Genomic DNA, 17041 nt, shown 5'->3' on the forward strand with positions numbered 1-17041 from the left:
TTTTTGGGGTCAACCCAGTAATGAGCCTCAGTCTGAGTTTCTAAGGAAATGGCGGTAATGACGGTTAAATTTCAACACATGAGCAATGGAGGTTTGTTAATAAGTGACCATTTACAGGGCCTCTCAGCCTTCTACCAGGCCCTGGATACTTTGCACAGGTAAACATTTATAACCTCCCTCTGACAGCGTTGTATGTGGATGTCCAGAAACAGTATATTCTTTTTAATATATATATGTGCGTGTGTGTGTTTCATACTTTTACTCTCATCTGGATTACCTTGTAGCTTGTTTGCCAGAATTTGCTTGATAGAAACCTGTTTATCCTGCTTAGATAGCCAAATATGGTTTCCTGTTTTTATAAACCTGTAATATTCTATAGCTAGTTTGTTTAATGTGGTCTAAATGGAGTGCTTCAAATTCAATTTCAAATTCTGTGACCTAAATCATGTCAGACAGTTGAATCTGATAAACAAAGCAAGGTGTTGAGCTAAAAATATTGTCCCTCCTCTCTTTACAATAAAACCTTCAGAGTTTTATGTCAAAGCCAAGCTGTGGTTGTGCTAATTCACAGTGGTTTGTCATGTCTGGGGATTGGTTTCATGTAGTGGATGTTGGCACGCCTGTTGGCCTCTTTGGGCTGTGAAATGTAGTCATGAGCATTTTATGCTAGTTTTTGACATGTTAAATTGATTTACTTAAAAATAACAGATTGATAATTAAACCATAAAAAGTGTAATAGTGCAAAGAGAAATGCAGACAGGTAATCACACATGTTGTAACCCCAGAGGATAGTCAGTCTTATTTGGAAGTGAAGATGAAGGTGATTACCCGGACCTTTCATTGAGTACAACGTAACTTCCCCTTAAGAAACAGAACAATTATTAAGGTGAAACCTGACAAACCTGATCAGTTTCCCAATAAGCAGTACATGGAGTGTCCTTTACGCCAAATAAGCTGTTTCAACACACCTGCATGAAGTGATATGATAACCATGGATTAGTATAACACATTCCCCGGTTGAGCTACTGACATCACTGTGGTACAGAGTGAATGGTGATTGTATTTGCACCTGAATCACGACTTCTATCTTTACACACATCAGAGATGAAGAAATACCACCTCAGTCTGATTGCAGAACTTCCTATACATAGTTGTGAGTAAGCTGTTTTCGAGTTTGTAAACTCACTGATGTTACCTAAACTAAACGCTGTGTGCTCTTGAGCCAAGCTGAAACTCCAGTGGCGTTAGCACTGGTTTCACCATGAGTTGACATCCTTGCACCACGATTATGTCCTATCACTCTCTCTCTGTCTTTCTCATTCTCTCTCTGGCTGCCTGGTCAGAGGTTGCCAGACTGTCAGCCTATGGCCTCGTCCCTCAGGGGACAAAGCTCTCGTTCTTCCTGGGGAAAGCCCCCACCCTGCAGGAATTCTCCTCTCGCCTACGATTGCAGGGCAGGGAGTGGGGAGAGGGAGGAAGGTAGAGAGAGCATAGAGGGGGCTTAGGTTGAACCGATCTGAATATGAGATTTTTTTTTTTTCTTGCCTTGGATTGACATTGACATTGATCTGCTTTACTTTTGAGCAGTTTTATGAACATCCTCTTGCACTCTTTAGTGTTCCCTGATATTTTAATCTGCTTTCTGGACAGGCAACACAAACTATCAGAATGTCAGTTGGGTCAGTAAATCACAGCCAGACAGACCAACAGAATTGTACATCTCACCTATTCAGAGACTGGAGGGGGCCGAGAAATGAAGCATGCATAGAAAAAAGCAGAGACCTGTAGTTCCAGTGTTGAATTATAGAGAAAATGTAATTAAGTGAGGTGCAGAGTGAACAGGCAGGGAGCGGCTTCGTGGAGCTGAGTTGACTTCTGGCATGTTATCGTGACAGCACTTGATGGTTAGACTGTCATGCAGCGGAAAGGTTACAGCCTCTAACACTACATGTTCTGTATGTTCTGCACCATCCATGTGTCCTTCAAATGTCCTTGAGCGGGACTTTGAACCTTTATAAGTGATATAAGTTAGCTGTCAAGGTTTCTGTGCCTGTATAGCACACATGCACTTTAAAATAACAACACTGGTACATTTACGGCTCAAAGCAGTAGACCTTTGATTTGAGAAACATGTAGACAGTTATTCTAGCAATCATCTCATTTGCAGCTGCTGGTCGGTGATTTAGTCAGCTCAAAGGAGAGATATTGCTGCTTATATTTTCAGCTGATTTACTGATTTTGGCTGATTCGAAAATGCGAAAATAATTTCCTGCAGGGATTTGATTTTAGAGATAGCCTAATTACTTTAGCATTAAATTGACTGCTATGACTTCCTCAAAAAACGCTGCATTGGTAATGATTTCACAGCAAATTCCATGACACTATTTCACCTCATTTGACATTTTACAGTTTTTTCCCCAAGGGGTTTTGCCCCTTTAGGTTGTATTTTTACTCAAATGGCTCTGGTTTAATGACATCTGAAGAACATGGGCAATGTAAATAGTCCATATTTGCTCAGGAGTGCAATGATTATACTTATGTTAAACTAGCTCTGCTATGTCCCATGCAAGAAACACCTGATGCTGGGATCCTCACAAAGGTAACTGTTGCGGGTTTGAGTCAGTCCCAGCACCAAGCTCATATCTAGGCCGCTGGATGTAGGAGTCATGTCTGCTACTGACACACTCTTGTTTCTGAATAACAAACAATGACAAACAGAGTTCGGTTGCCATGGAGATCTGTTGTGGTGTTTTTGTGGCAACATTGTTGATTTTGCGTCTCTATCAGGAAGACGTTCTGTCTGGACAAGACTGATCCAGTCATGATACTCTGCCATGGTGTCCTTTGAAGGCGACGTGGAATTCCCACTCTGTTTGCCACTTTTGTTAACACACCTCCTCAAACTATGATACCAGGCAGAAGATAACAAGAGGATAGTAAGAAAAACACTTAGTCACCCCATATCGTCATAAGGTCCAAAATGTAAATGTTCATTCAGTTTGTTAAACCCTGATTTCCTAAATATATTCCTCAATTGCACAAGGCCTTGAGCAAATTTCTGTAGCTCTCTGTACATGTATTTTTTTCCCCATGGTTCCTTGCAGCGAACCCAGGACTTTGGTGCACTATTTTACACTTTGAAACTTTTCTGTGTGGTTTTGAAGATGTCAGTAGCAGACTTAATGTGGGTCAGCAGCTACTTTGGACACAGCGTGTTGCCACATGTTGTCCAGTAAGCAGCTGACTAATGTGGCGTGTTGACGCCAGTGTGATGGCGGTGGTAGGAGGAGGAAGGTTGAGCAGGGGCTGAACTGTGGCTGCACTCTGCCTCAGCTCAGGAAGTGGAAGAAGAATGTGGTGTGTGTGTGCTGAGGCTGCTAAAATGCTTTCAATATTTTCGTAGACTTATGTTTGCTGCATGCAGAATAGTTTTTTCCCATGTGTGTTGAAGCAGGCTTTATCCATCCCTTAAGTGCGTAGACATTTATATGCATGTGGTAGGTGTATTAAAAATATATGAGGTGTGTTGTGAGGCTGTCAGAACACTGTTATGTATGTGCTGGTTGGCCTTTACTACAAATCTGTGTGTCTATGTCTGTGTGTGTGTGTGTTAAATCTAAAATTCTACCTCATCATGCGCCTCATAATAGAAGGTGTCAGATTTTGAATCTAAAATTAGTTTTGATACATGATCATAAATGGCCTTTGGTTTGATTCGAATGAATCATATCTTGTTTCTGTGACAAAAATGTCATTGTTACAAAATAAGCGACTACTTGAGCTGCACAAACTGGGTTTAATCCTTCCAATGATATACATCAACATTGCAAAGCAAATCTCATGTTTGTACAGATGCACATTTTTTGGTCCAGTTGTTACAGAACACCTGTAGCCCCCTGGGATTCAGTCTACACCACTTTTTTTGTGGGTGTGTGCGTGTGTGCGTGCGCTTGTGGGTGTGTGGGTGTGTGTAAAGTAGCTCAGTGATGTGTATACATGTGTGTCCTTAAGTTATGTGTGTGTGTGTGTGTGCGCAGACATTTCTCAGACCTTGCTGCCTGTCTGCAGCTGGATGTGTTGCTAAATGATGGTCCCAGAATGTGGAGTGTTTGTGTGTCTGTTTGCCCATATAGAATGAGTGCTTTGTGTACGTGGGACCTTGTGTGAGTGTTTTCACCATTATCTGTAATTCTGCTTTCTAGGCTGGGTTTGACTGTGGCTCCTCTCGTTCAATCAAAAGATAGCAATCAATATTCAGCACCTCTCTGGCTCTGTCAAATCTTCTCACCTTCACTTCCCTCCCACTGTCGTCTGCAGCCACATGACCCCTTCTGACCTCTGCTTCCAAAAATAATGCTGCAATTACTGTGCACAGTGAACAGCAAGCTGGAACGACAAAATCAGGGCCTGCATTATTTATTTTTATTTTTTAAGGAATGACCTGTTACTGGGGGCTAATTGGCTAATTCCAGCATCACTTTGTGGAAGCACAACTAGTGCCTGGGTGGGAACAGGGGTGACTGACTGGGGCTTATTTTTAGCAGAAGCTGACCACCAAGTGGACACAAAAAGAGGAGCACTCCCTCGCTCCATCCAACACCACCACCACTACCACCCTCTCCCTGAGGGCCTGGTGGATTGACAGAAAAAAGGCCTCAGCTGCAGAATGGGCTGAAATTGATTTTCTGCATAAAGGTTAACTGAGTGGCCCCATTTTTCCTCACTGTAGAAGTTGTATTTGTTTTGGCCTTTGGCTACCATTGCATTTTTATTGTTTGTGCCTTCTTCTTGAGGCAAGAAGTCAGAGTGAAAGCTTGTGATGGATGTACCCTAAGCATTTCCCCCCCATAAAAGTAGTCTTGTGAATGTGAATTACAAGCCTCCATTGTTTGTCTGTCTTTGTACCTGTCATTATCTTAAAGACTGGACCAAACGTGTTGCTGTGAAACTTGTCTGCATTATGTGGTTTTAGCAGAAATTGTTGTGCAAGTACATAATGAAAGAACTAAGTCTCCTGTCCCCTTCAGTGTTCACACACACAGAAGACAACACAACCTCTTGTGATACATTCCTTTGTGACGTCAAACTCGCTGCCTCTGGGCTACGAGGCACAGCACAGGATGTCTGAGAGAGAGACAAAGACAGAGACGACAGAGAGAGAGAGAGAGAAAGAATTGTTCATGTGCGTAGAAAACGATAAAATTCATATTTGTGCAGGGGAAGAAAAGAGAGGGTGGAGAAAATTGATTTTTCAGGGAAAGACAAGTCAAAAGAAGAAAGAAGGAAAAGCACAGCGAGCTAAGAAAGTTGGAAAGTAACTCCAAATAGCAAGAGTCTTACTTCCCTATAATAAGTCAAATTCTTTGCTGCTTCTCCTCCCTGTGTTTGACTGCCAGCCCTTTGCCCTGAGCAGTGCCCAGCCAGCCAGCAAAGAAGAAGAGTGGCATGGCTGCCGATCATACTGAGACATGTGATACAGAGTCACACCGCAGCAACCGACATTCTGAGTGTTATGCTTTCATAGAAACTCGCTTAGCGAGCCTTCCAGTGTTGTGCTGTTTCATATTGCTGGCTGGTTACCAAAACATGTTTACTTCTAGTTTGTTATATTTACAGTGTGTACTTTTCTCATTTTGGATTTCTATATTTGCATCCATGTTTACAGACCCACTCTAAGTAGACCTGTACTTGCAAATCTGTAATAATCAACTTATTGATTCTGCTTTTTACTGACTCTGGGTTCTGATTCTTGTTATATTGTTTGACAAAAAAAAAATAATAATCTCAATAATGTCATCACAAAAATCACATCATTTTCACTTGATTTCGGTCAGATTTACAGCAATGTTTGAATTCATAGTTAAGTCACCAAAATCTGTTTTAGAGTAGGCCTACCAGTAATTTAAATTCAAGAAATATTTTCCCAGTAAAGTTGAATATACATATTGAAAGTTATTTTCCAGTTCCAAGAGTTTGAAGACATATTGGCACCATCACCATGCCATAACTTTAATCAGTGAGATTGCACCATTCAAATGAGTTACAATGTAGATTTAAGATACAACTTAAACTGTTACATTTCCTAATTACCCCGTTTAATGGACACTGATAGCTGTGAAATTTGTGACTAGGTGTGTTCTTCATTTAAACTCTGTTTTTGGAGTTTTCTTTTACCAGTATAACATGGTTTGACTCTGAAGTAAAAAAAATTTAAAGTAAACCTAAACAGCTTTATCATCCTAGCACATTTAAATGTGTTTGTATTGTGCTTCATGGCTTTTGTTTTATTGAAGGCACTGTATATTTCTTTGTTGCAACTTTCGCTGCACAAGAAATATGAAAGGATAAACAGTAGTGTATTCTCATCACCAGTGTACATGCTGTGATATGCAGTGTGCTTGCTGTCAAAAGCAAGCTGTGTGACTTTTTCTCTAAATGTGATATTGTACTTTTCTTCCCAACTTGCTTTTTCCTCCAAGTTTGCTGCAAAACAGACCTAGAACTTTTGAGTGAGTGCAGCAGTATCCTGCGACACATATAAAACCTGTTACCAAAAGATGAATTGCAGCATTCTCATGTTAAAGCAGCACAGGTCTGGTTCAGGTTATTACCAATAGTGCTTATATTTTAATATTTTCTCAAAGGAGTCTAATATGTGAACATGGGTTCTGCTCAGAACATGCATATAGCATATAATGGTAGTCTGCAGGAGATGCAGGAGAGATGGGTTAAAGGAATGCACCATATTTCCAGGATATTGGCTTATTGATCACTTGAGACTTCACCAACAGATTTGGCAGGTTGATGACTCCAGTGTGTTTCAGAAAGTTGTTTAGCACAACATTCTATGGTTGTGTGATGAATTATTTATACGGTTGGGATATTGCACACAATGCCAGGGCAGTAAGATAAATGTTGCTGCCTGTCTGTATCCAGTGGCCCTGAGGTGGCCAGGCTGAAACCAGTACTCACTTTGAGGTGGTAGTATCTTATTCATTTGTGTGTGTTTGTGTGTGTGTGTGGCAACCATTGCTTGCACAATGATAATAATCAGTTCATTAAAAAACATGCCAAATTAGCCTAATTGTTGTTTGGACAAAGGGAATACTCCTGTACCAGAAGACATCATATTTAGTTTTTTTTTTTCTTACATGGTTGTTAAGTTACATTGAACTTTGACAAAGATGGAATTTAGTGGTAAAAGCTTTTCAGTGTTTGGTTGTTGAGGCCCATTTACAACTCATTCAAGCCTCTTTCTCAGAAGTCCATGAGCCATGGAGCCACAGCCACGTGAGAGCACACCCACTGAGAAATCTTAGCAACTCTCCTCGAAGGGAAACGTAGTAGAGTCCCTGGATTTGTCACTAAAAAGACATTTATCTTTATATATGCCACTTAATATGAAATAAATGCATTAAATAAATTTATGTGTTGGAAAGCTTTTATTGTGAAACAGTCATGAGGAAGTTTTTTGCTTTGTGTATCACAACACAGCAATTGCAGATCGAGCAATAGATCTACTTAACGCTAATTTCAAACAATGGTGCTTCCTCTGTATTCACCCATGTTGAGCCAGTTTGTTGAGAATGCAGCTCCGCTGAGGATTGATGCATCATAGTTTGTCCCTGCTTCCAATCACACAGATAATCACAGCATGCCAGCTAAATCATGCTATATACCCAGCTAGTAGAAATGAGACATTTGTTTTATGCATAGCAGCCAATCACCTCACAGGGACACTGATAATTTAACTTATTTAAAGGGGCTGAGATTTATGTATTTACACTGATTAGTCTAGTGTAGAAATCTGTTTGTCACTGTCAGTTAGTATTGGATTGGCCTAAAGACAAGGAGAAAAGGAAGTGAGAAACAAATGCAGTGTGTGTGTGAAGACAAACCTCAGTCTTGCATGATGTTTTTTTTTTTTTCACATTTACAAACACGAAAAGTGTAAAATTAGTTTCTGCAGCGATGCACAGTTTAAAACCTTGCTAAGTCTTACCTCTTCTTCCTCCCTCCAGTCCTTCTGGCTCAGCCCATAGAAAATGAATGTATGGAGGGTTTGACGTTGAAGATCACCGACTTCGGCCTGGCCAGAGAGTGGCACAAGACCACAAAAATGAGCACTGCTGGCACCTATGCTTGGATGGCCCCTGAGGTCATCAAGTCCTCCACCTTCTCAAAGGGCAGTGACGTCTGGAGGTGAGTGCTTGTGTGTACTGAAGCTCTGTGTAGAATTCATCTGAACCAAATCCAGGATTTTTGTTATGTGTGCAGATGTGCAGTTATGAAAAGCCTATTGTGTGCTCTTTGTAATTTCTAAGAATAGAGTGTATGGATTGAGCCACAGCCAGAATAGTTGGCTTTTTTTGTTAACTGATTTTTAATACATACTTACTCAACCACATGTATATTTAGATTTTAATTAGTATCATGTATCTAAATGGTCTTCAGTGTTTTCTCCTGTTTTGTACCATTTTATTTGCTCTAGCCTGTCAAGTTTTTGATGCTTATTATGGCGTCTTCTGTTTATGGTGTCTTCCTTTTCCAGAATATTTTCTGCTGTTTTTGGAATTCAGAATTTTATCTTGTGTGAATAAAATTATGTCAAAGGGACCGTCAGTTAATTGAAGAACATGTTAAGATCATAGGGGAGACTACATATGAAAAAGATGTGAACTGTCCCCCAACATTAAGGAAGGGCAATATTAAATCAGTGGACATGCAACATTGAGATCAGTCATTTGCAGCGGTGCTGATGTATTACTGGAAAATCTCCATATATAGGCAGTGCATTCATGATCTGCAGTTGCTCAGAGGCCTGTGGACAGGCAACATGATAGAAACAGAGGGGAAAGGGTTAAAGTTCAGAGAGGTGATAGTGGGAGACAGAGATTGAGGGACAGAGTGATGGATTGCAACAAGGCTGCCACAACCATGTGATGGCGCCTCTTCAAAGGCCTGCTCTGTGCTTTGTTGTGAGACATGTGTGCTGCACACTGTCCCATTGTCTCCAGTATAGACAGAGCAGGAGGCCACACAGCACACATAGCCACAACCACTAGCTCTGTGTATGTGTGTGTTTGTGTGCACGCACATTTGGCGGTGTTTGGCTGCATCTACACAGAAAGAGAAGAGTCTCTTGCTTATGGTTTGTGGTTTGACTTTAAACAACTGTGTGATTTGCTGAGAGGGGATTCATGATGCTGTATATATCAATTTGTATATATAAAAGCATGCAGGGGTATTTTTACTCAGGCAGTCGTAAAATATATAAATAATTTATTAAAGAAAAAACACATTTTTGGTGCATTGTGGTTGTAGCAGTTATGCTCATATGTTATAATTTCATTTCAATCCTATGGATTTGGACTACGTAATTCGTTCTTGAATAGTCCTTTGCAGACCCACACCCTATGTGAAACCAATTGAAAATGCTTTTATAGAGGACTTATCGAAAGTGTCTTTGGGAACATCAGAAATTGTGTGATGGCGCAAGCTGCTTAAGAAACCATTTTGGCACCATTTAGTAAGAGTACACAGTTTTTTACTACCCTAATGAGTCAGTGCTATCTCTCTGTCTCTCAAACACATCCTCTATGTTCTCATCTCACTCATCTATCCACAACAAATCCTAAAAACCTAATTTTGCCAGAAATCACTGCACTAACAGCAAAATAAGCAAGTATCAGTTGGGCAGGCAGCTCTGCTCCGAAAATGAAGGGTAATCTTTGTTCTACTATTCCCTCTCATCTGTCTACAGCTTCTCTGCTCCAAAGCCGCCACGCAGAGACAAGCGACTGCTTCGGGGCGAGCCGACAAGCAGCGTTTCTGCACAGTCACAGTGTGTGGAAGTTGTAATTAAAGAACTAAATAAAAAAAGTCTGTGGCCTGCACTCTCCACTTAGCGAGCCTCCACAGTGCGTTCAGTAAAGTCTGGGCGAGGGCTAATTGACAGTGTGGGAGATCCAAGTCCTGCACCACGTTTCATCTTAGGGCACAGGACTGCTCCCATTGTGTGCACTCAAAAGTCCTGTGTGTGTTTGAGTATTTGTGCTTTGTACAAGTTCTGCACGCATGAGTTCACAATGCTCTGTAAGCACGTGTTTTGTCAAGCAAAAATATTCCATTGCACAAATGTGTCTTGGTTCTGTACTGTCAGTGCTGTGGTAATGAATGTGTAAGGCCTAGAAACAAGAAATTACAATTGCCCTTACTTGATATTCATTATGAAATAGCTAAACAAATACACAACCCTGTGTGTAAAAGGGTTATCTTGTATGCCAGGCAGAACTATCCTTTAAAAAGCAGAATGACATATAGTACTTAAATAATCTATAAGTAGTTTTTTCTCACATTGGGAAGATTCCTAATGGAATATAACTCAGTGTGGCCTGGTTTGATTACATTTGATCAGACTGTCACTTTCCCTAGCTGCTTGAGCCACATAAATTGGAGTGTTCTGCAGTTAAAAAAGAAAAATTTCTTCAGTAGCTCATGGAGATCAGTGCTAAAAGCTAATGGGTAATGTGGATTTGTAAGTAATTTGTCAACACACTCACCTTCACAGCCTTTTAATGGGCTGACATGTAAATGCGGGGTTCTCAGCTTGGTCCACTTCCCTGAAGTGTCCAGTAAAAAAATCAATCAATGCAACTTTAAAACCACTATGAATTTTAACAATCCACACTTGCTAGTGGTATATTGAATAAAGACACTGTGGAAGACCCAGAGGTCTTATCTGAGAACAATGAATTGAATGGTGTGTCAGTAGGATTTATGGTAATCCTGGTCCCTGTAATTTAGGACATCAGCATTAACATCAGATATGAAAACGGTGTAGTGTGGCTAGTGTCGTCTAAAAAGTAATAAGCACAGTTCTTAAATGAATTTATACTATACCAGTATGATTTAATGATATATAAAATTCTGATAGGTAATTGCTATATGTGTTGCAAAAATACTGTATAATATGTGTGTTGTGGGATATGTGCTATATCCTGTTTAGTGGTGGTCTGAGTCTGCTGTCTTTTGCCTTGTGTGTTTTTCCCCTCCAGCTATGGTGTTCTGCTATGGGAGCTGCTAACCGGAGAGGCACCCTACAAAGGAATTGATGGACTTGCTGTTGCCTACGGAGTTGCAGTCAACAAACTCACCCTGCCCATCCCTTCCACATGCCCTGAGCCCTTCGCTCAGCTCATGGCAGGTGGGAAGCATTTTTGTATGAGTAGAAATGTAATTGAATGGCCTCGTAGCACTGGCTTTCAGTCTAGTGGTGTGAGATTACTCCTGCGTGAGATCAAGTTGGTGGACCCGTTGCACTCTCTTTCCATTTCCCCAAAGCTGGGTTGAAATTGAGAAAACAAATTCCTGTTCGTTAATAACGTGGCCAAGGAGGGGAAGTGTTTTGTGCTGGAGCCACCTTGTGCAATATGTTTGTACCCATTCATGTTCTTCCTGTGCTCAGTTTCAAGTTGTAAAGAAATGTCACCTGAGTACAAGTAAGTACTGAGATACAAGACTGTTATCTCTTTTGCTAAGAAGCGCACACACAGTTTACATTACACATAGCCCCTTCTCTTGATGTCAGCTTGTCTTTTATGGTTGTATTTAAAAAAGAGAGATCAGTGCACAAAGCCACCGATAGCCACCTCAGAGGATTAATTAATTACCAGGTTGGTTTTTGATCTGCTTGTAATGCCCAAAGTGTTGCAGCAAATTATGCAAAACCCCCACAGCAAGTTAATTAAGCATAACACATTGAATAAGCGATCAGCTTGACTCTAGATTGTGCTCACATAAGTGCCTTAAATATGTGTAAATAAAAATTAGAGGCATTACAGAATACTCATTCATTATGAGGTGTGATGAGTGCAGAATCATCCATCTTAGCCCTGATCGTATGACTTAACGTCACAAAAAATTCAAACTGGTGATTCAAATTGGCCTTTTTATAGGGCAGATAATCATGTGTGAGGATTGTTGTGACTTCCTTCTTTCAGGTCCCTTGATTCAAGAAAACTGTGAAAAGAAGTGAAACTCTACTGGAAACAAGTACATTTGCCTGACTTCTTGACACTTCTTTTACAGAAGCAAGAATTTACAGCTCAGTTCCAGTGCAAATAGCCATCTTTGTCATTTTTGCACACAGTGGGATTTTTTCCAATTTGAAACTCCTCAATTCCTATTTGCTCTGCTTTGCCAAACTTCTTTATTTCAGATATTTTTGTGTGTGTGTGTGTAATAGATTGTAGTTGTAAAAGTGATAACGTCAAGAGTACAAATGTATAACTCAAATGCTGTGGCATAGACCCTGGTGTCTGATTCCTCCTACTGTATGTGTGACAGAGTGCTGGGACCAGGACCCCCACCGCAGACCCAATTTCAGCTCCATCCTGGCCCAGCTGACGGCCCTGGAGCAGCAAGTGAAGGAAGAGATGCCGCAGGACTCCTTCCACTCCCTGCAGGAGGACTGGAAGCTGGAGATCCAGGACATGTTCAATGAACTGCGGGCTAAAGAGAAAGTAAGGCAATCAGTGGATGGCTCACTAACCATTTGCATACCTCAATTTATCCCTTCATCTTTCCGGTGTTCAGTTGAATTACTGGAATTTCATGTGTTCAGGTAAATACTGAATGCCCTCGTGTTGGTATACCGTTTGCTGTTAAATGTTCACTTAAGGCTTGTTACAAAAAGCATTTTAAGATATCTGACTCTTATTTGATTATCTGCTCAGTTGAATCACTACAATTCAAAAGCAGCTCTCATGCACAGGGTTCCTGCAGTTACTCTCCTCAGAGAGAGCATAAATATATCTTATTTTAAAAGTGATTTGTAATATATATTCAGATATAATATTTTTTTAAGTCGAAGGCAAAATGTAGTATTGGGTATTTTGCCAACCAGAGACCTTTTTGTTACTGCTGAAACAGAAAGCTATTTAGCTACAAGACAGCTCATCAAAGAGTTTTACTTTTGAGAATTTTACTTTGGACTTTTGTGCCTTTTGATCTATACAGTATTAATGTACAGGACAATGTTATATACTGCAACCTTTTCAGCTGTGTCAACACTTTCAAACCTGTGGGACATCAAATAAAATGTCCAACAGCAGTTGTGAGTCATCTTGCCATTAAAACTGATAAAAGGTTTCATTGCAAGCAACCGTTTCAGCTTCATTTCACACTGTCACCCCGGAGGAGATGAGACTGTAGAGCCACATTGCCTCAGTCACACATGACTGGAGCCTGATGATATTAAACACCTTCTCACCCCTTTCTTCCTCCTGTCTGTTGTCCTCCATCAGGAGCTGCGATGCCGTGAGGAGGAGCTGAAGCGAGCGGCTCTGGAGCAGAAGTCTCATGAAGAGTTCTTGCGGCAGCGCGAGCAACAGCTGGCCCAATGGGAGCAGGATGTGTTTGAGCGTGAACTCAGCCTCCTCATCCTCCACCTGAACCAGAACCAGAACCAGGAGAAACCAAATGTCAAGAAGAGGAAGGGCACCTTCAAGAAGCACAAGCTCAAGTGCAAGAACGGCGAGAAGATCAGCATGCCCCAAGGTGGGTGTGTGTGTTTTTTGTCACTGGGTTAACTGGGTTGTGTCAGCCAGCCGTCTTGAGGAGAAATCCCATTTCAAGGGCTGTTACTGGCTCAGTCTCAATAAGCAACAGAAACAACAACAACAACAAAGACAATACAGAATAGGAAGTGTGGGAAAGTTTTGTGGTGCAACTGTTGTCATATTGTAGCTTGGTTTTGCTATCAGGGAACTCATGTAGATTTAAAGGCTGAGGCTTCAAATAGGTGATATTTTCTGCTGTCAGAGGATGACTTTGAAAATGTTTACTTGTGTCTTCATCGCAGAAATAGTCAGAAATGACATCTCTTTAAACTCTCCCTCACGGTTTTTCCTTTCGGATCCTGAAAAAGCAGCATCACTCAGACACAGTCTAAAACACTGGTCTTGTGAAAGGCAGATCAAGTGTGTGGTTTGCTGATATCTGCACTGACCAACACACTCACTTTTTTGCCCTTGTTTTGTCTTTCATTCGCAGTTGGCTGCTGTTTCCATTGTGTCCTCTACTATCACAGCTTGTTGCAGTTTACATCCAGTGTGTTTCAATGCGTGTGCGAGTGTATTTTAGGCTGAGCAAGCATGCGTAAATGCACTGTGTGTATTTGTGTGTGCGCGTGTGCGTGTGTGTGTGTGTGTGTGTGTGTGTGTGTGTGTGTGTGTGTGTGTGTGTGTGTGTGTGTGTGTGTGTGTGTTGTGTATTGTGGTTAGGCCTTTCCCAGCAGCAGCAGGGCGGTGATGTTGGGGGGGTTGATGAGAGGGGAGAATGAGCCAACCACGCCTCGACAGTTCCTGTCTATGGATACACTGCTGGCTGGCCTCTCTCTCTTTCTTGCTCTCACTATATGCCTCTTTCTCTCCTTCATCCCCCCAGCTCCCAGTCACTGTTTCTGTTCTCCTAATCATAACTGCTGGACTCCTTTTCTTTTTGTGCATTCCCTTATTGCACTAATATTATTATTTCCCTTATTCTCTGTTGCTCTTGCTCTTGATACCCTCAGGAGGAAGTTACATATTGTGCATTATCGCACTTTGTCTAAAGCTAGACATAAACAAAAACAGGCTTAGACTGTTTTTATTTAGGATCTTAGATTTGTCCCATACATAAACACAGTACTGTATGTAGTGAGATGCACTGCCACATAATAACTATAATAACTAGGTAGCTGGTTAGTGAAAATAATTAACAAGGACATATTAGAAATTTAAAGTAAACCAATTCAAGGAAAAATACTATATAACTCAGTTAACTTGAGGAAAATGTTCCACATTTTGCTAACTGGCTAGCTAGTTTAGCAACAATATCAAGTATTAGCTGATGGTAGTATCTGCTTGCTATGGAGCCTGGATAATGCAGTTGAATTATTTCATGATATCAAGGTATGGTTTTTATTATATTCTCAGAATAGACCACTACATTTAAACCAATCTAAATGTAGGTAAATTAGTATTTTAAGAACTTGTAGTCATATAAGGATACTCCTATCAAGTAGTGAACTAAAAAAGCTTGCTGTGCAAATTACAGACTGAGGGAAGGAAGTTGATATATTAGGCATTATTTGATGTAATATTTCATAATATACTCATTTAAGGAAATACGTTATTAAAACTTTCCCTGTTAATGCCCAGTGGTGTAGCTTGATATTTTAAATTACTAATTTGAGGTAATAATTTATTAAAATTAGTCTCATGACACCTGCTGGGTGTCATGTGTGCAGTGTTGGCTGGTAGTGAAGGGTGGCAGTAGCCTGCTGCTAGCTGCAGATTGATGTTACTTGCTAGGTTGAAGATCGTCTTCACAGCATTTGCTACCAAGCTGAGAGTTTCCACAGGGAAAAGGAGTACAAGAGAAATAAGGAGGCTGAAAAAGTGTTGGAGCCTTTAAAATAACTGAAAACATAGGAAACAGACTTTAGTGTGGATTCTGCCATTCAGGTGGTCTTACTTTTGTTGTATATCTGTTTCTATGTGTTTCAGACTTCATCCATAAGATTACGGTGCAGGCTTCTCCAGGCTTGGAGAAGAGGCGGAACTCACCTGATTTGGGTTCAGGCTCCTCGCCTTCTTTTGGCCCTCGTTTCCGTGCAATCCAACGTAAGTGGATACACACACAAGTACACAGGTGTACATAGTGTATGCATGTATATTTCCAGAGACATTTGAAAACCAAAGACTCTAGGAGCTCTCATCTTCTTGCATTCATACACAGGTCCTGTTGCAACATTACATCTCTGTTTCCAAATTCTCTCCTTTCATGTGCTCTCAACCACCCACTCGTCTTTTTTGTCTTCCCGTTTCCCTGTGGGCCCCTTCTCCCACCCACCCCCCTCGCCTTACTGCTTTTTCTCTCTCACACACACACACCCTTTTCCCTTTTCAATAGTCTGTTCCAGTCCAAATATTATCTGACTTCCTCCCAGTGGCTCAGCACTTCTCTGCAGCTTTTTCCAGTGCAGCCCTGTTCTGCCCCACCTGTCTGCAGTTACCCCTCGGATGCAGCGGGGGGAGCCATTGAGCTGTATTTTCCGGGAAGAAAGATTCACAGTTTTATATGCATGTAGTGGCTACAGTGCGGTTGACTGAATTAAAAATAAGCAGGGAGGAATTCATTGCTCCAGGAGAAGGGGTTGAGAAGGGATGCGGCAGCAGCAGCAGCGATTTACATTTTTCTTCTGCTTGTCAGGCTCTTAGACAAATACCCTGAAATGGTTTTCTTTCGGAGAGAAATTGTAGCCAGTAGGTCAGAGGGCGTCTTAATAAAACCCTAAAGGAAATTTGTGGTGTAGCAACAGGCAGCAAAAAAGGGATTTTTCTGAACAATTACCACTGAAGGTTGACATAAAAGCCCAAATTGTGGCAAAACATTTATCTGTAAAAGTGGTTAGTAAATCCAAAACATCTGTCAGCTTCATTTATTCATTAAATAGAAGGCTGGTTTTCTTTACTTCCTAATGACTCTTCTTAATGGCAATCACTAAGCCATGAGTGTGGCTGTCATTAAAATGTGTTTAGTGGATATTTATGCTTGCCCTCTCTGTAGTAAGTGGTGATTTATTGCTGGCGCCTCTCAAACTTATTTGTCTAGAGAACTGCCAAATTGATTAGCGTTAGTCCACAGAGCTCTATTCAAGATTTTTGTTGGATTAATACAATTAAGAACTACTATAGGAGGACACACTGAAACAAATGGAATGAAAGTAAACAAAGTAAATTCTCTCATTATGCCAAAGTTTACTGAATTAGAGAAGGAGACAATTAAACCATCTCTTATTTGTCAGAGTATAATATATTGTAGTATTTCAAGCATCTCACTCTACTGTTTGCATTAAATGTGCTGGCAGTGTATTGATATTGTGGCATTCATTTATCAGTGGGCACAGGATTAGTGTTGGTCCTTGTACTTCTCCCTTAGTCCTGTTCCTCATTCCACTTCCAGTGGCTGAGATATAGGCGTTTAAAAATGTAGA

At 40.9% G+C, this 17041-nt stretch overlaps 1 protein-coding gene across 1 annotated transcript in view; it reads left to right on the forward strand.

The window, feature by feature from the left end:
- The window catches only part of LOC113124461 (mitogen-activated protein kinase kinase kinase 11), a 39171-nt gene that overhangs the window by 10016 nt on the left and 12114 nt on the right, over positions 1-17041 (forward strand). Inside the window, exons 2-6 of the mRNA XM_026297354.1 lie at positions 8022-8202; positions 11058-11206; positions 12349-12524; positions 13308-13560; positions 15552-15668. Of these exons, the coding sequence (XP_026153139.1) occupies positions 8022-8202; positions 11058-11206; positions 12349-12524; positions 13308-13560; positions 15552-15668 (876 nt within the window). The remainder of the gene's footprint in view (positions 1-8021; positions 8203-11057; positions 11207-12348; positions 12525-13307; positions 13561-15551; positions 15669-17041) is intronic.

This window comes from Mastacembelus armatus, chromosome 18 (genome assembly GCF_900324485.2).
Source record: "Mastacembelus armatus chromosome 18, fMasArm1.2, whole genome shotgun sequence".
NCBI lineage: Eukaryota > Metazoa > Chordata > Actinopteri > Synbranchiformes > Mastacembelidae > Mastacembelus > Mastacembelus armatus.